This window comes from Canis aureus, chromosome 6 (genome assembly GCF_053574225.1).
Source record: "Canis aureus isolate CA01 chromosome 6, VMU_Caureus_v.1.0, whole genome shotgun sequence".
In the NCBI taxonomy this organism is placed as follows: Eukaryota; Metazoa; Chordata; class Mammalia; order Carnivora; family Canidae; genus Canis; species Canis aureus.
This window is the reverse complement of record NC_135616.1, coordinates 38,167,831-38,189,363: the sequence shown is the minus strand read 5'-3', so window position 1 is coordinate 38,189,363 and position 21,533 is coordinate 38,167,831. Positions and strand designations below refer to the sequence as shown.

The following is a 21,533-nucleotide window of genomic DNA, read 5'->3' as shown; positions in this document are numbered from 1 at the left end:
TTTGGGTGCCTTGGGGATCTACAGCAGTGAAGCCAAGGGGGGGAGGGCCTCCCCCAAACACCTGACAGTCTCCCATCCCCACTCTCTGAACCTGGCTCCTCTCAAACAAAGTATATTTTATAATCAGCAGAGGATAAAAATAGGCATGTAAGGAACCTGAGGCACAGTCAACAGGGGTTGCTCCTGAAGGAGTTAACCAGTGTGTGCTGAGAAAGGGGACCCATTTATTTTCCTCTGCCCAGCATAAGGGGCCCCACCATCCAGAAAGCAGAGAGCTCACCAGCCTCCAGCTCTAGAGTCCTCTCCCTCCTCAAAGAGAATGATCAGGCTGAGGATGTTTGTCCAGGACAGGAGCCATGGGTTCCCAGAGACCCGCAGGCTGCTCCTCAAAGAAGCCCTGGGATCCTAAAATAAACCTCTTGAAAAGCAGCCCTGGTGCTGGGCTAGAGGGCAGCCTGGACACACAGCTGGGCACACTGCCAGGGCCCAGAGACTGGCCTGGCTGCCAGAGGTGATTACTGTCAACAGGAGCAAAAGGTGCCCACTGCCCTCTGCCTGGGCCTCCTCTCCTCTGGAAAGAGAGGCCTGGATACACCAGCCCCGAGACAACCTCCCCACCCAGGTTACATTCCCAAGGGACACACACACACACACACACACACAGCCTGCCAGCCCTGGTGTCTGCCCAAGTAAGTGCGGTCGGTGGGAGCCCACGATGCCAGCCCCTTGGCAGTCCCTGCGTTGGGGGCAGAGCCAGCCACCGGACTGCCAGAGTTGACAGCGAGAGGAGAGAAGCTTGCGGGTACCAGGGACCTGCGCACCGGGGGAGGGGTCGTCCCCTTCCCCCCTCCCCCGCCCCAGGGGACCTCTGCCCTCCGTCGGGGCTCCCGGGGCGCAGGCAGGAGGCTCGCCCAGGCCGGGCAGCGTGTAGTCACGCGGACTCGAGGCCGAAGGCGCAGGACGGCGGGGGCGCACGTGTGGCGGGTGGGCGCGGAGCCCGCGGGGACCTCCAGCAACCCCGGGAAGGGGCGCCGCCCCCGCCCTCCCCCGCCCTCCAGGTACGCCCGGTGCCCTTACCCGGCGCGGGGCAGCCCCACGGGGCCAGGGCGGCCCCCGGCGCGGCCAGCAGGGCTGTCAGCAGCGCGCAGCGCAGGGCCAGCATGCTTCCTCCACGGCCGAGGCCCGAGGTCCAGGGCTGCGGGCCGGGCCGGGCGGGCGGCGGGGCGGGGCGGGCTGCGGGGCGGGCTCAGGCCCGGAGGGCAGCGCTCTTGCCCGGGTGGCCTGCTCCCAGCGCGCGGCGAGCCCCCGAGCTCCCTCTGCCCGGGCTCCGTGTCAGCGCCACTTCCCACTCGCGCATGACTCAGAGCCGCCGACCGTCCCGGCAGCGCAGGACGACACTGGAGGAACTCGCGCTGGAGCGTCCCCGCCGGCCCCGGGCGCTGTTACGAAAGCGGAGCGCGTGGCGCAACCGCCCAGCGCTCAACCGACCGCCAAGGCCGCTTCCGGCCGCAAGCGCCACACCTGGGCCGCAGCACCCGCGATCCCCCGTCTGTCCCCCGTCCGTGGCCCCCCCGCCCCCGGCCCGGCGGCCTGAGCGCAAGGAGTGAGCACCACCGCTCTGTTTCGATTTTTGGTTTCCAGGATGGGATTGCGCTGTGAAAAGAGCACCTGGAGAGCCAAGAGGAGGCCAAGGACTCAGCATGGGGGTGAAGCTGTCCTCCGCAGCCTGAATTGTCTCTTGGGACCACTTGGGGAGCCCTGAAAACTACGGATGTCTGGGACTCCCCCTCTGAGATTCTGGGGTCAGGTTTGGACATCGGTAGACTATGGGAAAGGTCCCTTCTCTCCCCAGCCTGCTCTCCAGGTGTGCAACAGGGCTGTGAGGTCTGGTTCAGATCTCCCCCGCAACCAGACTTCTGCTTCTTGTGTGTGACTGCTGTCCCAAATCTCTGACTTTACACTCTGCTTGCCGGTCAGATACACAGATCAGAAAGTCTGTCTGGTCAGGGTGACTGTGATGATCCCAGGGGATGACATTGATACAGGTGACACAAGTCTGGGCCACAGGTGCTCAATGAGGTCAGAACCAGCATGTCCAGCCTCCCCATTTGACAGATAGAAACTGGTGCTTGGCTTTCAGGAGCAACCACACAGACCTCTGGAGGGCCCACCTGTGCTCCCCAGGGAGCCTGGGGCTGATAGGGTGGCCTCAGAGCTCAATCTAAAGGGGGGGAAAAAAAACTCCTAAAATAAGGTCTAGGCTGAGCAGTCTCTGGAAAACCAACCACCAATCAGAATGTGCTTTTCCATTTTTGGCTTCAGACTGATCCTCACCCAAATCAAGGTTCCTGGGCCAGCTGGAACGGGCATGACCTGACAGGGGCTCCAAGCTGAAGTGCAGCTCTCAGACCCCATGCATTGGGGTCTCTTTGTGGGAACAGCCATCAGCAGTCTAGGCAGAAGCTGGCACACACCCTGCCCCAGCTCATGGTGGAAGCTGGTTCCGGTAGGCTTCCTTCAGCCACAGCCACAGGCAGGGAAAGAATCACTTATTGGAGGGTAGATCTTTTGGCCACTAGCCTTCTCTTCCATCTGTAGTAGATGCACACCTGAGAATCACCAGAGGGACAGGCTGCATACCTGTGACCAGAAAGCCTTCTGCTCAAAGAGGAGAGTTTGAAAGAGGGATGTTAAAGCCCAAGAAGAGGTGTCTCAGATCCCACCTGGCTGACTGCACCACACTGAGCCTCCCGTCTCTAATCCACTGGTGAGGAGAGTGTGTTCTGTAGTCAGGACAGGCTGAGTTCCTACCCCAGCTGTGCCACTTGCTGGCTGTGTGACTTGGGCAAGTTACTTAACCTCTCTTGAGCCTCTGATTCCTGATTTTTTTTTTCTAGATTTTACTTAATTATTCATGAGAGACACACACACAGAGAGAGGCAGAGATACAGGCAGAGGTAGAAGCAGACTCCATAAAGGGAGCCTGACGTGGGACTCGATTCTGGGTCTCCAGGATCATGCCCTGGGCCAAAGGCGGTGCTAAGCCGCTGAGCCACCTGGGCTGCCCTGATTCCTGATTTTTGAGAGGAGAGCAACAGCATGCAAAGTACTGGTGGTGTTCCAATGAAAAGATCGGCCCATCTTTTCTCAGCCTCATTTTCTGATTTCCATGTCTTGAATATAGTTACATATCTACAATATTATTTTTTAAAGATTTATTTATTTATTCATTAGAGACACACATAGAAAGAACAAGGCAGAGAGAAAAGCAGGCTCCCTGCAGGGAACTCGATGTGGGACTCGATCCTGACTCCAGGATCATGCTCTGAGCTGAAGGCAGACGCCCAACCGCTGAGCCACCCAGACATCCCTCCAATATTATTTTTATGGCTCCTCACCCCCAGGCCATTCTTCAAGCTATATCCTCTACCAGAGACTCTGCTCCTTTGTCCTACATCCTGCCCACCCTTAAGATGCACTGGTATGTCTTCTCCCAGAAGGTGTCTACTCTCTTCCACAAGTGCCTGGAACGCTTTCATCCACAAGGTTAGATTAAGTGGCCCATCTCTATGCTCCTCCAAGAGCCCAGGCTGACCTCGTTCACCACCCTGATTTCCCCAACACATCACAAGACCCATCTGTGTATTCTCACCACTGAGCAGGGCCCGGCCCATGAAGAGGGTTTCATATATGATGTGGCCTTCCAGCTCTCTGACCTCTGTCAAGCCCCACCAGAACTCTACATGAAGTGGAGACTCAAAATTCTTTTTTTTTTTTTTTTTTTAAGATTTTATCTGGGGACACCTGGGTGGCTCAGCGGTTGAGCATCTGCCTTCAGCTCTGGGCATAATCCTGGGGTCCAGGATTGAGTCCTGCCTTGGGCTCCCTGTGGAGAGCCTGCTTCTCCCTCTATCTTTGTCTCTGCCTCTTGCTGTGTCTCTCATGAATAAATAAATAAAATATTTTTTAAAAAAGGTTTTGCCTATCTGAGGGAAAGAGCATGAGCAGGAGGAGGGACAGAGGCAGAGGGAGAAGCAGGCTTCCCACTGAGCAGGGAACCTGATGCAGGGCTTGATCCCAGGACCCCAAGATTATGACCTGAGCCCAAACCAAGTCAAATGCTCAACCGACTGAGCCACCCAGGTGCCCCTGAAAATTCTTGAGACAACATCCTAGACCTTGATCTGAAAAACACTGATAAAAAAGGGAAGAAAATCTACCTGTGTGGCTCATCCTGACCTGCCCTCGCCCAGACTTGGTCCCTGGTACCCATGGAGCTGCCAGCACATCTCACCCTTGGCTTCTCATCCCTGGGGGAGGGGAGAGACTCAGGCTCCGGGGTGAATCACCGAGTGGGAATAGGGCTGTGGGGTCACCAGGAAACAAATGAGAACAGAGTGGGCCGAGGTGAGGTGAGTGGGGTCCCTGGGACCCTACACACCGCACAGCGACTCTGCAGATCCTGGACCAGGGCTTCTCCCTCAGATAACCATGTTGCCAGTGAAGTGCTTTCTCAGAAAGAAGCCTTTGAATTTGTCAACCCCAAGGGCTAGGAGACATAACTACACTGAGGATCAGAGAAGTTAAGGGCATTGTTCAAGACAGGCTCCGGAGTTAAGTCTGTCCCCCTGCCCCCACCCCCAGCTCTCCTTGTGGAGGGTGCACAGGCCCAGGACCAAGGACATGCCTGCCACACAAGCAGGCACTTGGGGATGGGTCACTCGGGGATGGGTCACTCGGGGATGGGTAGGCTGGGAGGGGAGAGAAGAAGAGCGGGACCTGGCCAGTGGGACACCGCCTTCTGGGGCCCCCCAGCCCTTTGCCACCATGCCCAGTGCGTGTTCCTGTAGTGCCCTTCGTCTCCCCTAGGGGGAGCAGAGGGCGGGGCCACTCCATCAGACTGCCTGCAGTCCTCTCCCACCTCTGACCCCAGAGGCTAACTTCAGAGTGGACCATCTGAGCAATCCTCATTTGTTTCCTTTTAAAATAAACCTGTGATCTAGTGGCAGGTCCGTAGCCATGTGGCATCCAGAAATCACTGTAACTGCAACAGTATCTCATGCAATTGTTGAGTATTTTCTGTTCAAGGATTTCAAAACACTTTTCTAGTTTTTTTGTTTTTTTGTTTTTTTTAAGATTTTATTTACTCATGAGAGACAGAGAGAGAGGCAGAGACATAGGCAGAGGGAGAAGAAGGCTCCTCACAGGGAGCCCGATGTGGGACTCTATCCCAGAACCCGGGGATCACGCCCCTGAGCCAAAGACAGACGCTCAAACACTGAGCAGGTGTCCCTTTTCTAGTGTTTTTAGAACTCTCTTTATCTTGTGTTACTAAAGGCTCATTTTCTATATCATTCCTAATTTTCATGGCATATGCTCTTGGCCAACTCCTGAAAGGAAGGTCTAATAGTCCATAAGCAGAAGCGCAGATAAAGCATGTCCTAATTTTAGTATTTCAAAGGGAGGTGAAATTTTACTTTTAACTTGCTAAAGTTGTTAAAGAAAAACAAGGAATGAAACTCAGTGTCATCACTACATCTGGCCCTGTGAACCCAGAAACCAGGGTCACTGATATTTGAAAAATGTAACATCATTGATTAGTTGCAGTTATTTGAATCAGAAATTGAATGTGAGTGAACGAAGGTTACTTTGTTTTCTTGAAAATTATCTCTGTTAAAACGAATTCAACCTTTATTTCTTAAAAACAAAACAAAAAATGTAGCACGCTATTTCCTAAATTATGCTCCCTGGAATTGTAGTGGGATAATTCAATATGTGTCTAGAGTCTGCTACCTTGCAAATGTTCTTTTTTTTTTTTTTTTTTTTTGTGATGTCGAAGATCACTTCTTTTTTTTAATTTTTATTTATTTATGATAGTCACAGAGAGAGAGAGAGAGGCAGAGACACAGGCAGAGGGAGAAGCAGGCTCCATGCACCGGGAGCCCGACATGGGATTCGATCCCGGGTCTCCAGGATCGCGCCCTGAGCCAAAGGCAGGCACTAAACCGCTGCGCCACCCAGGGATCCCGCAAATGTTCTTTATAAGAAAATAATTAGGGATGCCTGAGTGGCTCAGCGGTTAAACATCTGCCTTCAGCTCAGGGCATGATCCTGGAAGCCCAATACAGGAGTTGGAAGAGAGCTTGTCCCACCCAGCTGGGTAGCTTTTTGGGTCCTTGTTGCCACACTGCCCTTTCCTGGGGCTCTGAGATAACAGTTGGGCCAACTCCCAATTTATTCATTTCTTGGTGAATCTAGAGCCCCTCTCCTGCCACCCCTCAGGGGGAGGTGGCACCCCAGGAAGGGACTGGGTGGCATGGTGCCTGGAGGCAGCAGTGCCCATCTTTGGTTGTTGGACCAGGGACTCTGAGGCCAGGAAAGGGGCGAAGAAGGAGAGTGGTGGGGTGGGGTGGGTGGGTGTGGGAAGCCCAATACAGGGTTGCTGGAAATTAAAAACACAGCAACAGAAATGAAGCAACGCAAATTATTTCCCCAAATCCCCAAAAGGCTCAAAGTGACAGTTTGGACTTTGGGAATGGAAGGTGTATAAGTAAGGAAGCAGGTCTCTATTCCTGGCAACAGATCCGTGTCTGGACAGGGCAAAGCAGAGGGTCCTTGAGCTGGGAGACACGCAAGCACAGCGGAGAACCCTGGTGTGGTCTCTGGAATACAGGGCAGTCTGTGTGTATGCGGAGTGTGACCAGCCTGCACCCTCTGCTTCCTTTCAGCAAACAGGATGCTGAGGGCCAAACCTTTTCCCTCCTAGAAGGCGATTGCTAGATTCTGCTCCAGAAAACCTGACCAGCCCAAGAGAAGACCTAACAATCCAGATGTTTGAGAATTCTTGCAGCAGACAGCTGCATCTAGACACCCACTCCACACAGATCTTCCGACCAGTATTTTGGCTCCTCTGCCCCTCTGGCTTGCCCTCTGCACAGGGATGCTCCTGGCCATGGACACCACGAGCAGGCTCTGCCCCCTGGCTTCTGTTTGGTTCAGCCAGTGTGAGACCCAGAAAGAAGGCAAGAGGGAGGGAGAGGCTGGGGCATGTATCCCTCTGTCTCCTGGGATGGGCCACCTCAGACTTCCTGTGTCTCTCAACCCAAGTGATCTCTTGAGATCTATCTATCTCTCTTGCCTTTGTAGGTAAATCCTCCTGAAATTACCTAGTTTGAGTGGACCATATGTTTACTGCCGAGGCCTGACTGATGTAGTGCCCTGCTCATAAATGAACAGTCAAGGATCACCAGACAACTGAGAAAAGATACAAAGACAGAAAAAGCAAGCAATTTGCAGAAATACTCTATATTTAAAAAAAAGGATCACTAATGTCATCAGAGTGACATTGGAAGATCTGGCATCCGTGAAACAAAACGGGATCCAATTCGCAGGGGTTGCTGGAAATTAAAAACACAGCAACAGAAATGAAAAGTGTTGAGGTGACAAAGTTAAAGATAAATAGAAGTGGGCAGCCCTGGTGGCTCAGCGGTTTAGCGCCGCCTTCGGCCCAGGGTCTCACATCGGGCTCCCTGCGTGGAGCCTGGTTCTCCCTCTGCCTGTGTCTCTGCCTATCTCTCTGTGTCTCTCATGAATAAATAAATAAAATCTTTTTTTAAAAAATGATAAATGGAAGTGTTGAAAGATAAAGTCCCAGAAGCTGGAGCAACAAAACCCAAAGAAAGGAAAGAAAAGATGAGAAATGTAGAAAAATAGTCCAAGAGGTGCACTATTTGAATAATAAGAAAAGAGAGAAGAAAAAATAAAGTAATTCAATCAGATTTCTCAGAACTCAGGGAGCCAGGTTTCTGCCCTGAAGAGCCAGTGGAGAACCTCACACAGGGGACCCTGGGGACAAACTCTCAGAAAGAGGGAGAGTGAGCCCCACAGCCGGCTGACATGCCCATCGTCAATCTCCTGCTTCACAGCTCATAATGCCTTTTCACTGATGACTGAGGAATCAGCACAGAACTCTTGAAGCACTTCTCCCTCATGAAAATGCTAAGCTTCTAGGTAGAAGGTGCTGGAGGGACCCAGAAGGAGGAATGGGCTCATCCTTCTGGTTCCAGCAGCTGCACTGCATGCGAAGATGGATGGAAGGGCATGCTGGGGTGCTGCCCCCTGGACACGTACCCCCAGTCCTCCTAAGACAGCCCTTCAGGCAGGACACTGAGCATCCCAGGCCTTCTGCTCCCTCTGTGTGGCAGGCTGTCTGCATCCTGAGGGTTTGCATCCTGCTTGCCCAGTGACTGCAGACCGGCTCCTGCCCGGGAGACCAACCAACTGCTCTGCCATCCACTGGGCTGCAACTTGACCTTCTCTACTGAGGTCTGAACACCTGCATTGAGGAAGGATCCCTTCCAAATGTAGTCTTCCTTGGCTGCCTCAGCCCTCAGTTACCATAGAGTTCTTTTTCATCTTACTATAATTATTTTGTTATAGTTTAATGCTTCTTTATGGTAAAATTCCCTGTTTGTTTTTTTAAATATTTATTTCAGAGAGAGAGAGAGACAGGGAGAGCAAGCAGGGAGAGAACAGGAGAGAGAGAAACAGGATCTCCACAGAGCAGGGAGCCCGACATGGTGCTTGACTCCAGGACCCTGGGGGGGATCAATCAGAGTTGGAGACTTCACCAACTGAGCCACCCATGCTCCCCCCAAATTTTCTATTTATTTTTTTTTAAGATTTTATTTATTCATGAGAGACACACAGAGAGGCAGAGACACAGGCAGAGGGAGAAGCATTCTCCCCGTGGGAAGCCCGATGCAGGACCCCGGGATCACGACCTGAGCCAAAGGCAGACCCTCAACCACTGAGACACCCAGGTGCCCCTAAAATTTCCTATTTAAATCACTGTGTGATTCTGTGTCCTGATTGGGCCCAGACTGATAGAACCAGGAGTCAGAAGAGCTTGCTCTGGACAGCAGTACTAGAAGGCGACAGAGTCACACTTTCAAAACGGTGACAGGGAAACATTTCCAGCCCAGGGTCCTATACTCCTGCCAAAGCCCGAGTCACACTGGGACAGAATAAAGCTTTGAAACAAACGTCTGAGAGTCTGGAGCTTCACATACAATGTGGCCAATAAGAGAACAGGTCTGTGGGGTCTAGAGGCAGGAAACAGCAGCAGCGAGCGACCCCCCCCCCCACATACACACACACCCCACCCCTCCAGCCGAGGAGGTGGCAGCTGAGCCAGGGACAAGCCTGTCCTACTGGGGACAGAGGTGTCCACGTGGCACAACCAACCATTTCCTCCTCTCTCTCAGAATCGGGCTCTTGCCTCCAGAAGCACTCAGGGGCTCAAAGGACTCTCCAGAGGCTTCACTTCCCCACCTTCCCACACCCACCCACCCCACCCCACCACTCTCCTTCTTCGCCCCTTTCCTGGCCTCAGAGTCCCTGGTCCAACAGTCAAAGATGGCCACTGCTGCCTCCAGGCACCATGCCACCCAGTCCCTTCCTGGGGTGCCACCTCCCCCTGAGTGGTGGCAGGAGAGGGGCTCTAGATTCACCAAGAAATGAATAAATTGGGAGTTGGCCCAACTGTTATCTCAGAGCCCCAGGAAAGGGCAGTGTGGCAACAAGGACCCAAAAAGCTACCCAGCTGGGTGGGACAAGCTCTCTTCCAACTCCTACCCCTCAGGCCCTGGCTCATACCAGAAGGCGGAGTGCCCTGTGCCCATGCCCTGTGCTGTGTACCCTGTGCCCCGGCTGAGAAAGTTCACAGAAACCCTTCCATCTCCCGGCTCATCTCTGGCTGCTCTCCCTCTTCTGCCTGGGCTCCACCCATGACAAACCGTGTCCTTGTCCTGAACACCGACTTGATGTGAGTGTATGTGGTTCTCGCCTGGGGCCCCACACTTAGAGCACTCTGCACCCCACGCACACGCATGCCCACACTCATACCCACGTGCACACATACCGCACAGCACTCGGTTCAGGCTGGGGACAGGCCTGCGTGCACCACAGGAGATACCTCCTCTCTCGCTCTGGACAGGGATGCACTGAGGGCGGATGCAAGTTCTGGGGAATGATACAGCCCACTTGCTGCTCTGGGAGGAGCTGGCCCAGAACCACCATCACCCAAAGGACAACAGCAAATGGCTGAGCCGAAGCCTATTCGCTGCTGTTTGCACCTTGCTGACCCCAGCCCAGGGGCAGCAAACCGTAGCCCTCAGGCCCCTTCGGGCTACCGCTTGTTTTTTAATAGCACATGATGGATGAATCTCATGAATATAAAAAAAGCCAATCACAAAATTGTACAGAGTACGTGATTCAACTTATATAAAATGCAAAAAGTGGCAAAACTGACCTATGATGTCAGGGGGGTGGGCAAGGATAGAGGTTGCCTTTGGGGAAGTGGTGGATAGTGTCTGGAGCAGGGCACAATGAGGTCTCAGGTGGTAATTACATGGGCACTTATTTCTTATTAGAGTTATTTCTAGATATTTGTTTTTGAAGCTGTTATTTTTCCTTCTAAGACACTTCTTGAAAAAATATATTTCTTGGGGCACCTGGGAGGCTCAGTCAGTTAAGTATCTGCCTTCGGCTCAGGTCATGATCTCAGGGTCCTAGGATCGAGTCTCATGTTGGGCTCCCTGGTCAGTGAGGAGTCTGCTTCTCCCTCTGTCCCTCCCTCTTGCTTGTGCTCTTTCAGATAAATATAAAATATTTTTAAAAATAATTTAAAATATGGGGATCCCTGGGTGGTGCAGCGGTTTGGCGCCTGCTTTGGCCCAGGGCGCGATCCTGGAGACCTGGGATCGAATCCCACATCGGGCTCCCGGTGCATGGAGCCTGCTTCTCCCTCTGCCTGTATCTCTGCCTCTCTCTCTCTCTCTCTGTGACTATCATAAATAAATAAAAATTTAAAAAAATTTAAAAAAATAAAAATTAAAAATAAAAATAATTTAAAATACTTCTTTTGGGGATCCCTGGGTGGCGCAGTGGTTTGGCGCCTGCCTTTGGCCCAGGGCACGATCCTGGAGACCCGGGATCGAATCCCACATCAGGCTCCCGGTGCATGGAGCCTGCTTCTCCCTCTGCCTGTGTCTCTGCCTCTCTCTCTCTCTCTGTGACTATCATAAATAAATAAAATAAAAAAAAATTTAAAAAAAAAATAAATAAAATAAAATACTTCTTTTATTGAAATACATTATATATAGACATGAATTGCACTAAACTTAAGTGTATATATAGTTCAGTGGATTTTTGCATAAGTTTACATCGACGAAAGCTCCAGCCAGATCAAGATATAGAATATTTCAAACACAGGTTCTTCCAAATCCCCATCCCCCACAAGAGTAACCACTACTTTGACGATGACTACTGATTGGGTCTGCCTCCTCTTCATTTTGGCATCAATGAGATCACATGGAATGATATCTTTTGTGTCTGGTTTTTTTTTTAAGATTTTATTTATTCATGAGAGACATAGAGAGGCAGAGACATAGGCAGAGGGAGAAGCAGGCTCCCCACGGGGAGCTCGATGGGGGGACTTGATCTCAAGACGCCCCAGGACCCCGGGAATTAGGACCTGAGCCAGAGGCAGATGCTCAACCACTGAATCACCCAGGTGCCCCAAGATTTTTTATTTATTAATTTGAGGGAGAGAAAGTGAAAGTATGAGCAGGGAAGAGGGACAGAAAGAGAGGGAGAAGCAGACTCCCTACTGAGCAGGGAGCCAAGGACTTGGGGCTTGATACCAGGACCCCGAGATCATGATCTAAATCAAAGGCAGACACCCAACCAATTGAGCCAGCCGGGCACTCCTTGTACATACATCTTTTGATGGATATATATGCACACATTTCTCTCACCTGCAGTGGATTTTCTGGTCATAGGGTGGGCATACATTTAGCTGTAGTTGGTAGTAATAAATATTGCCAAACAGTTTACCATGAACCAATGTCCAATCCTATCATCAAGACATGAGAGTTACAGTTAACTTCACATCCTTGTCAACACCTGCTGTGGCCACTCTGACTCACTCTAGCCCTTTTTGTACACATGTAGCGGTATTTAGCTGTGGTTTTAATTTACATTCCCCTAGGGCAGCCTGGGTGGCTCTGTGGTTTAGCGACACCTTTGGCCCGGGGCATGATCCTGGAGACCCGGGATGGAGTCCTACATCAGGCTCCCTGCGTGGAGCCTGCTTCTAACCTCTGCCGGTGTCTCTGCCTCTCTCTCTCTGTTTCTCATGAATAAATAAATAAAATCTTTAAAAAATAATAATTTACATTCCTTTATTGGTAAACATGTTTGTATGTTTATTATTTCTTTGGATATCATCTTCTTTGAAATGCCCAGTCAGGTCTTATGCTCGTTTTTAAATTGGATTATTTTTCTGTTCCCTTATTTATTTGCAGTTTTTTATGTGGCCTGATGTAAATCATTTTGTTGGGTATGTATAATCCAAACATGTTTTCAGAGAATGCACCTTTTCTCTTTTTATGATGTATTTTGGTAAACTGAAGTTCTTTGTTTTATTAAAATTTATAGCTTATTGTGTTGATGTTTTAATTTTTTGGTTAATATATTTTATACCTTGTTTAAGAAACCTCTTCCTAACTCAAGGTCATAAAATTAGTCATTGTTTTCTTCTAGAAGTTTTATAGTCATACCTTTTATATTTTAGCCTATGATTTTTTTTTTTTTTAGTAGACTCCACACCCAGTATGGCACCTGAACTCATGACCCTGAGATTAAAAGTCACATGCTCTACCAACTGAGCCAGCTAGGTACCTCTGATTTATTTTCTATTAATGTTTTGTATGTGGTGTAAGGTAAGGGTATTTATTGTTTCCATGTATATCCAATTGTACTGGCACTATTTATTTACTTTTTTAAATTAATTTATTTTTTAAAGACTTTTTTTATTTATTTGGCAGAGAGAGAGAGTACAGGTATAGGGAGAGTGACAGAGGGAGAGGGAGAAGTAGACTCCCCACCAAGGAGGGAGCCTGACATGGGACTTGATCCCAGGACACCAGGATCATGACCTGAGACGAAGGCAGACACTTAACCCACTGAGCCACCCAGGTGCCCCTTCTTGTTATCCTCTTAATATCTATCATGCTATTTCCCTTTTCATTCTTGATTTTTGGCAATATATGCCTTTTTTCAAAAATTTTTATCAGTCTTGGGGATCCCTGGGTGGCTCAGTGGTTTGACGCCTGCCTTTGGCCCAGGGTGCGATCCTGGAGTCCCAGGAATGAGTCCCACGTTGGGCACCCGGCATGGAGCCTGCTTCTCCATCTGCCTGTGTCTCTGCCTCTCTCTCTCTCTCTCTCTCTCTCAGTGTGTATGTGTCTATCATAAATAAATAAATAAATCTTTTAAAAAATTAAAAAAAAATTTTATCAGTCTTGGCTGGGGGGAGATCATCAATTTTAGTAGTCCTTCAAAAAAACAACTTTTGTTTTGTTGATTCATACTATTACATGTTTGGTTTTTATTTCATTAATTTTCATTCTTAGATTTGCTATTTCCTTCCTCCTATGTTCTTTGTTTTTTTTTTTCAAATCTTGAAAATTATTTATTATATTATTAATTTTTAGCCTACTTTTCTAACATATGCATTTATAACTTCTCTTTTTTTAAAGATTTTATTTATTTATTCATGAGAAACAGCGCATGCGAGAAAGGCAGCAACACAGACAGAGGGAGAAGCAGGCTCCATGCAGGAAGCCCAGTGTGGGACTCCATCCCTGGACTCCAGGATCATCCCTGAGCTGAAGGTAGACGCTCAACTTCTAAGCCACCCAGGGATCCCTAACATGCATTTAAAGCTATACATTTCTCTCTAAGCATGACTTTATCTGCATCCTATAAGTTTCGGTACGTTGTAACTTCTATGCCAAACAAAATTAGACATTACATAGTTGGAAAATGGAAAACTATTTTAATAGCATTTTTAGATAATTGCAAATATTATTTTTTTCATATAGAACTCAAGAAGTGATAATTTCTTTTTTTTTTTAATTTTTTTTTAATTATTTATTTATTTATTCATGAGAGACACAGAGAGGGAGAGAGAGGCAGAGACACAGGCAGAGGGAGAAGCAGGCTCCATGCACCAGGAGCCCGACGTGGGATTCGATCCCGGGTCTCCAGGATCGCGCCCTGGGCCAAAGGCAGGCGCCAAACCGCTGCGCCACCCAGGGATCCCAAGAAGTGATAATTTCTTAAATGTGGAATTTAAAACCATATCAATAAATAAATAAATAAAACCATATCAATAAAATGTTCAAAAAATAAAAATAAATTTAAAATTAAATATTCTCTTTTTTGTACATAAAAAGATTGATCTATCTTGTAATTTTTTTTTTTAAGATTTTATTTTGGGGGCACCTCTCTGGCTCAGTCAGTTAAGCATCCAACTCTTGATCTCAGGGTCATGAGTTCAAGACCAGCATTGCTCTACCACCATAGTTGTCACCTGGTCTCCCCTCCACAAAACAACACATCAGAGAGCCTATGAACTTGCCTTCCTAGAGCCTCATTGATTCCTTCTATTTTTTTTTAAGATTTTATTTATTTATTTGTGACAGAGAGAGAGAGAAAGAGAGGCAGAGACACAGGCAGAGGGAGAAGCAGGCTCCATGCTGGGAGCCCGACGTGGGACTCGATCCTGGGTCTCCAGGATCACACTGAGGGCTGCAGGCAGTGCTAAACCGCTGAGCCACCCGGGCTGCCCTCATTGATTCCTCCTAAAGCTACTCAGAGTGTGGCCTTCTAACTACCAAGTCACAAACTGCTTGTTGCCGATCCTCCTTGTGCTAAGTATAGAACTTGAAATAAGCATTTAGAAATGTTATCGCAAGATGGTGGCAGAGTAAGAGGACCCTAGGTTTATCTAGTCTCACCAATAGAGCTGGATAACTATCAAATCCTAAATACTCCAGAATCTACCTCAAGTCTGGCAGAATAAACTCCACAAGTGAAAGCGGAGAAGAGGCCACCCTGATGAAGGTAGCAAGTGCCAAGACAATGGCTGCTTGGTGGGGAAGGAGCCACAGTCACAGAGAAGGGTGAGAAACTGACCAGTGCGCAGGGGAGCACAGAGGGAAAATGATTCCCAATAGCAACTGGCTTGGGAAGCAGAAGGTGAGAGGGGCCGAATTTCATGAGTTCTTGCAACTAATAGGACTTAAAGCCTCGAGTTTACAGGTCCACAGAGAGCTGCACTGGAGTTCGTACTGCTCCAGGAGAGAAGGCAGAGCAAATGGCCCATGGACATGTAGCATGGAAACAGTGATCTGAGGAATATCTGGGGCACACAGTGGGGAGATTATCTGCTGTTCTCCAACTGTGTCCCAGAGGGGCAGCATTCACAGAGACCCCTCCGGGAATAGAGAGCTGGGAAGTGCCATTTCCCTCCCCAGTCCTCAGCGCCCTCAGCATAAGCACAGGGGTCACTCACTGCCTCACTTGCTTTTATCAAGCCCTGTCCCCTTATGCTCTGGTGGAACTACCACTCCTCCTCACACTTGCCTCAGTCCCAGCACAGCACATCCCTTCCCCCAGAACACCAGCAGGAAACCCTGCCCACACCTCCTCTCCCAGCCTTCCTAGAGTTTTGTGAGGCCTCTCTGTTCCAGCATTGGTGGCTCAAGTTTCATCTTTCAAGTAGACCAGAGTACACCTAGTTTAAAAGTTGCCACATTTGGGCCAGTGTCCAACACTGCTCACCTCAGGCAGAGAGAGCCTCTGCAGATGCCTGGCCTGAGGGAGAGAATGGCCTGGACACAGCAGCAGAGCACTGGCAGCACACATCAGAGACACTCCTGGAAGCTCAGGCCTGGGGAACAGGAGATACTCTACAGCAGGGAAACCAGGACCTCTACTTCACAAGGCCCTGACCTCCAACAGCAGGAGACCTGGCTGGCTTTCCCAACAAAGAAACAGGCAGACACTTAGACAAAATGAGAAGACAGAGGACTGTATCCCAAATGAAAGAACAGGACAAGACCGCTGCTAGAGATCTGAGTGAAACAGATATAAGTAAAAAAATAAGTAATGATCATAAAGATACTGTCTGGACTTGAGAATAGGGTAGAAAGCATCAGGGAGACCATCAATACAGACATAAGGAATAAAGAGCAGGGATACCTGGGTGACTCAGCAGTTGAGGACCTGCCTTTGACTCAGGGTGTGATCCTGGAGTCCTAGGATCGAGTCCCACATCAGGCTCCCTACATGGAGCCTGCTTCTCCCTCTGCCTGTGTCTCTGCCTCTCTCTCTGTGTTTCTCATAAATAAATAAATAAATAAATAAATAAACAAACAAACAAATAAATAAAATCTTCAAAAAAAAAAGGAATAAAGAGCAGAGAAAAAGGTCTTGATAAATAAAATGAGAACATGCTTGATGGAACGGACAGCAGGCTGGAAGAAGCAGAGGAAGGAGTCCATGATCTAGAAGACAGAGTACTGGAAAGCTCAGCAAAAGAGAAAAAAAGAATTACACAAAACGAGAATAGGCTTAGGGAACTCAGAGACTCCATCTAACATAGTCACATCTATAAGATAGGAATCCCAGAAGAAGAAGAGACAGAAAAGTGGGCAAGAGATGTATTAGAACTAATAGGTGAAAACTTCTCTAATCTGAAGAAGGAAACAGATATCCAGATCCAGGAGGCACAGAAAACCTCCAACAGGGGCAGCCCCGGGTGGCTCAGCGGTTTAGCGCCGCCTTCAGCCCAGGGTGTGATCCTGGAGACCTGGGATTGAGTCCCACGTTGGGCTCCCGGTGCATGGAGCCTGCTTCTCCCTCTGCCTGTGTCTTTACCTCTGTGTGTGTGTGTGTGTGTGTGTGTCTCGTGGATAAATAAATAAAATCTAAAATAAAAATAAAAAAAAGAAAGAAAACCTCCAACAAAAAGAAAAGAAAACCCCTAACAGAAGCAGATCCATTCCAAGACATATGGTAATTAAAATGGCAGAATACAGTGAAAAAGAAAGAATATTAAAAGCAAGAAGACGGGGGATCCCTGGGTGGCTTAGTGGTTTAGTGCCTGCCTTCAGCCCAGAGCATGATCCTGGAGACCCGGGATCGAGTCCCACATCAGGCTCCCTGCGTGGAGCCTGCTTCTCCCTCTGCCTGTGTCTCTGCCTCTCTCTGTATGTCTATCACAAATAAATAAATAAATCTTAAAAAAATAAAATAAAATAAATAAAAGCAAGAAGACTCTTACATGGAATTTTATTGCAATTCCCCTTTGCTGTAACACCCAAGCTCCTGATCATTTTCCTTTTTTCCAATAATGCTAGTATCATACTGTAGTGCTAGTACCAATACTAATAAAACGCTGTTATTTTACAGAAGTATCCATCCGTCACAGATTGGAAACATTCACCAGAAGCACCATTGCTGGCTCTGGCATTGTCTGCCAGAATAGCCTGAGCCGACTCAGGGGTCTCTGCTTTCCTCTCCTTCTGCTGTCCTGAGATCAGGCCCAGAGTTGGGCTCCAGCTCAGCAGAGTTTGCTTGTCCCTTTCCCTCTCCCTCTGCCCCTCCACTCATGCGTGTACTCTCTCTCTCTCTCTCTCTCTCTCTATATATATATATATATATATATATATGTACATATATACACATATATACATATATAGATATATTTTAAAATCTAAAAAAAAAAGAGGGGTACCTGGGTGGCTCAGTCAGCTCAGATCATGATCTCAGGGTCCTGAGATGGAGCTGCACATTGGGCTCCCTGCTCAGTGGGGAGCCTGCTTCTCCCTCTTCCTCTGCTGCGTCCCCTGCTTGTGTGCGCTCTCTCTGTGTCAAATAAATGGATAAAATCTTAAAAGAAAGAAATTGGGTGATAAGCATTATGGAGGGCACATGATGTGAAGAGCACTGGGTGTTATACACAACTACTAAATTATTGAATACTACATCTGAAACTAATGATGTACTATATGTTCGCTAACTGAATTTAAATTAAAAAATTTTGGAGGGGCAGCCCCGGTGGTGCAGCGGTTTAGCACCGCCTGCAGCCCAGGGTGTGATCCTGGAGACCCAGGATGGAGTCCCACATCAGGCTCCTTACATGGAGCCTGCTTCTCCCTCTGCCTGTGTCTCTACCTCTCTCTGTGTGTGTTTCTCATGAATAAATAAATAAATAAATCTTTAAAAAAATTTTTTTTTAATTTAAAAATTTTTTAAAAAGAAAGAACTACCACTCGAGATATTGCAGAACATCAGACAGGACGGGTTGGCCCCTCCTCCCATGCTAGTTCCAGGGACAAGGTCAAGGACTATGTCTTCCCCTTCTCAGCATGAGGTTAGACCTAGACAGTGACCGTCACCAGTGGTTGAGCAGGTCTACTGTAGTCTCCCTATGTCCTTTATATCTTCACAGAGCCGAGTTTCTGCTTTTCTGGGAGTTGTCCCTTCTGCTCCAGTAAAGACCAAGCTCCAGCTCCAGCAAAGCCACCTTAAGGGCCTTTCCCTGCCTGGGGAGCAGCCGCTGACCCAGGACCCCTCTAACCAGTGCTCTGCACCCAGCACGTTCCCGTAGGAGGCACCCAATGCTGTGGCTGGTGAGTGGGGAGGGCATGCCCCACAGCCCCCTCCTCACCCTTGCAGGACCACAATTCCCCCCGATGTCCCATGGCCCAGTGTCCCACATGTCCCACACTCCGGCCCACACAAGTCACTGCCAGGCCCTGGGGGATAGCGAGAGAGTCCTTCTCAGGCTGTCTCCAGCCCCCCAGTCATGGCAGGGTGGACAATTTCTTCAGAATCTTCAGCCCAGGGGACCCCGGTGTTCTCTGTCCAACACTCATCTCTTAAGGGACAGCACCTTTAAGAGTTTTAACATCCCAGCTCCCAGAAATGTTTGGGAAAGCCTCCCTCTGTCAACCCAGAGAGATGAAGCCTCCCTCTGTCAACCCATCCTGCTAGCATGGCAGCTGTCCCCAACCAGCGGGAGCTGGAAGCCCCAGAGGGCAGGCGGAAGGCCAGTGTCCGGATGTGGTGCTTCACAGAGGACCAGCACCAGAGGAGGGCTGGCTCTCCTTTCACCAGACCCACAGCTGCCCCACCCCTGCCTTCACTGACCTCAGGCCTCAGCTCCCAGCAAACCCCTCCTCAAACAATGGTAGGCCATGGGTGTAGGCTTCCCGACTTTGTTCTGAAAACAGAGATAAGACGGAGAGTTCAGCCCCTCCCGTGGCCCCTGGCCCAGCTGCCACCACAGGGATGCTGCCAACAGCAGCTCCTTCCGAGAGGCCACTGCAGGCCCAGGCCTGGGTTTTCATCAGCAATCCCGCTCCTGCTGACCTGGAGCCACTGGCTTGTCCGCTCCAGCGAGCTCTCCCCGCCCCTGCAGGGCCTGGGCAGGCAGTAGGACAGAGCTCTCCTTGCAGAAGGCTTTATCTCCTTCAGGGCCACGGAGCTGTCCTGACGCTGACTGGCTCACATCCCAGGACTAGCAGCTTAAGACATCACACTTGGACTCATCCCCGTGCTGTGCATCAAGGAGGGCGACATGTATCACACGGAGCATGGTGGCACCAGAGCAGAGGCTGGGGGCTCTCCTTGTGTCCTCCACACAAGCATGTTCACTGTGGAAGGCGTCCCTGGCTGGGCAGTGAAGGGCAGGATGTCAGAGAGACTCTTGGGCCTGGTACTCATGACTAAATGGTATCCCGCCCACTGAAGTGCGGGTGCGGCAGGGGGAGCAGATATTGAGGAGGATCATGTTCCATGTTGAATATGAGGAGCGGGTGGGTGACCCATGGGGAGAGGGCCAATGGAGAGGTGGGTACTGAGGTCCAGCAAGTGGGGTGAGGGGACAGAAACCCAGTCTGGCAGTAATGATCATGATCTCCCAAATCTCATATAAACCACAGGGTTCAGTGGCTGGCACCTGAGGACCTTGACCAAACCAGAAGAGCTCAGAGCCAGATGGAGCCTTGGCCAAGAGGAGCAGGAGGAGCAGTAGGGACGTCACAAGAGATCTAAAAAAAAAAAAAAAAAAAAGGAAGAGGCTGGCCAAGTAAGATCAGGCCTAGACATTCTGGGTGGCCACACGAAGATCAAAGGTGATGCTAGCAGTTAGGGAAAGCATTTAGGCAAGAGAACACAAAGGCAGGGGGGCAGGGGGTGCTGAGGGAGCGGAGGCAAAGGGTGAAATTGGAGAAGCAGTACAGTGGGGGCTGCCCTCTTCTCCCCAACTCGGGGTGGTTGGTCTGCCACAGCTCAGCAGAGCAGATATAGGAAGCCCCAGCGGGGGAGAGGCTGGGGGGACCACAGCCTGTGGGGGGGGACCACAGCCTCAAAGGGGCGGTCACAGTGGAGGCCAGCAAGCAGCAGAGGCAGGAGGTCATCGTGTGGTGGGAGTGCTGGGGAAAGGACGGTCAAACCCTGGACTGAAATCTGGGGGGTACACCGCTCCTGGGGACACGGGGTGCCCAGACTCATCCACAAAGTCTGGGAAGCCCTGGGGGACGGTGGGAATAGGGGGGTCAGACCACATGCAGGGAAGTGGGAGGCTAAGGGGGAGCTGGGGGGAGTCCCCCACACAAGCATGTTCACTGTGAAAGGCATCCCTGACTGGGCAGTGGAGGGCAGAATGTCAGAGGGCTTTCACAGTAGGGCCCGGCGAGGGCGGTCTCCGTTCACCCAGGTGCAGGGAGACCACCCCTCCATGGTGGGTCATCTCTCCTCTTCCCTGAGGCCCCTGGTAGGTCAGCACTAGGGGCAGAGGCAGAGGGGCTCTGTCACTGGGGGAGGGAGGGGCAGCACTCTTTTGGTCCACAGGGAGAAGGAAGTTGTGAGCCATCAACATCAGGGAATTATGGCCTGTTTCCATGTCCTGGGGGTTCAGGAAGGAGGCGGGGGACAGGCTGCAGGCAGGTGCCCCGCTGTGTTCAGGGCTGTGTGGTGCTTCACCTGTCCTGGCCCCCAAGACACTCATCTTGTCTCCACATCTCCCCTCCAGCCTGGTACCTGCTCGGAACTCCATCATAGAGAAGAAAGATAGTCAGTGATTGAAAAGACTGGCCAGGTCAGGGGTGGCCGGGCTGGGGGGCGGTTGGAGACCAGCAGCAGCCCCCAGCCATCCTGGGACATGGTGCCCCCCTTCCATGCCACAAAGTTCACATTATCTGTGAATCTGAAATTAACTTAGGCTCCTCAACATTCACTTCTGTGAAAAGCCAGGAAGATGCGAGGCTAGGAGGCCAGTGCCAGTGGGAAAAGCACGATGTCAGGGTAAAAAGTCAACATACAGTATTTACCTGGTTCTTTCCCCACCCATCTGGCTGTGTTAGGACTGTGTGGAGGGCTTATTTGCAAAAGCAAACAGTTCGAGGCCCTAATCGTGAAAGCCGTCATCCAAACAGAGTGCCCAGGTCTGCTCACTGCTCCACTGTCCAACTGAGACTCCATCCCAGGCAGTGTGCAGAGACCAGCCAGACCATTTTCTCCACCTCAACATAGATCTACCCACTTAATTCCACTTTAAAAAGTTTGTCTTTGCATTTACCACCAGCCTTAATTAAATATTAGAAAAGAGACAA

The 21,533-nt window shown here is 50.1% G+C and overlaps 1 protein-coding gene and 1 long non-coding RNA gene across 6 annotated transcripts in view; one reads left to right on the top strand and one right to left on the bottom strand.

Moving 5' to 3' along the window:
* IL6R (interleukin 6 receptor) overlaps positions 1–1,233 on the bottom strand; it is a 42,444-nt gene extending 41,211 nt beyond the window's left edge. For 4 of the 5 annotated variants that reach the window (XR_013381565.1, XM_077900842.1, XM_077900837.1 and 1 more), the window contains exon 1: positions 1,078–1,233. Coding sequence is in view for 4 of the 5 variants with exons in the window: in XM_077900842.1 (XP_077756968.1) it covers positions 1,078–1,162 (85 nt within the window). In the remaining variant the exon portion in view is untranslated. The remainder of the gene's footprint in view (positions 1–1,077) is intronic. The other variant, XM_077900836.1, reaches the window with a different exon arrangement.
* An 11,931-nt stretch (positions 1,234–13,164) lies between these two features.
* On the top strand, positions 13,165–20,177 carry LOC144315780 (uncharacterized). The gene is made up of 3 exons (XR_013381564.1): positions 13,165–13,739; positions 18,368–18,548; positions 19,396–20,177. It is a non-coding gene; the product is annotated as an uncharacterized LOC144315780 (long non-coding RNA).
* Positions 20,178–21,533: the final 1,356 nt, after the last annotated feature.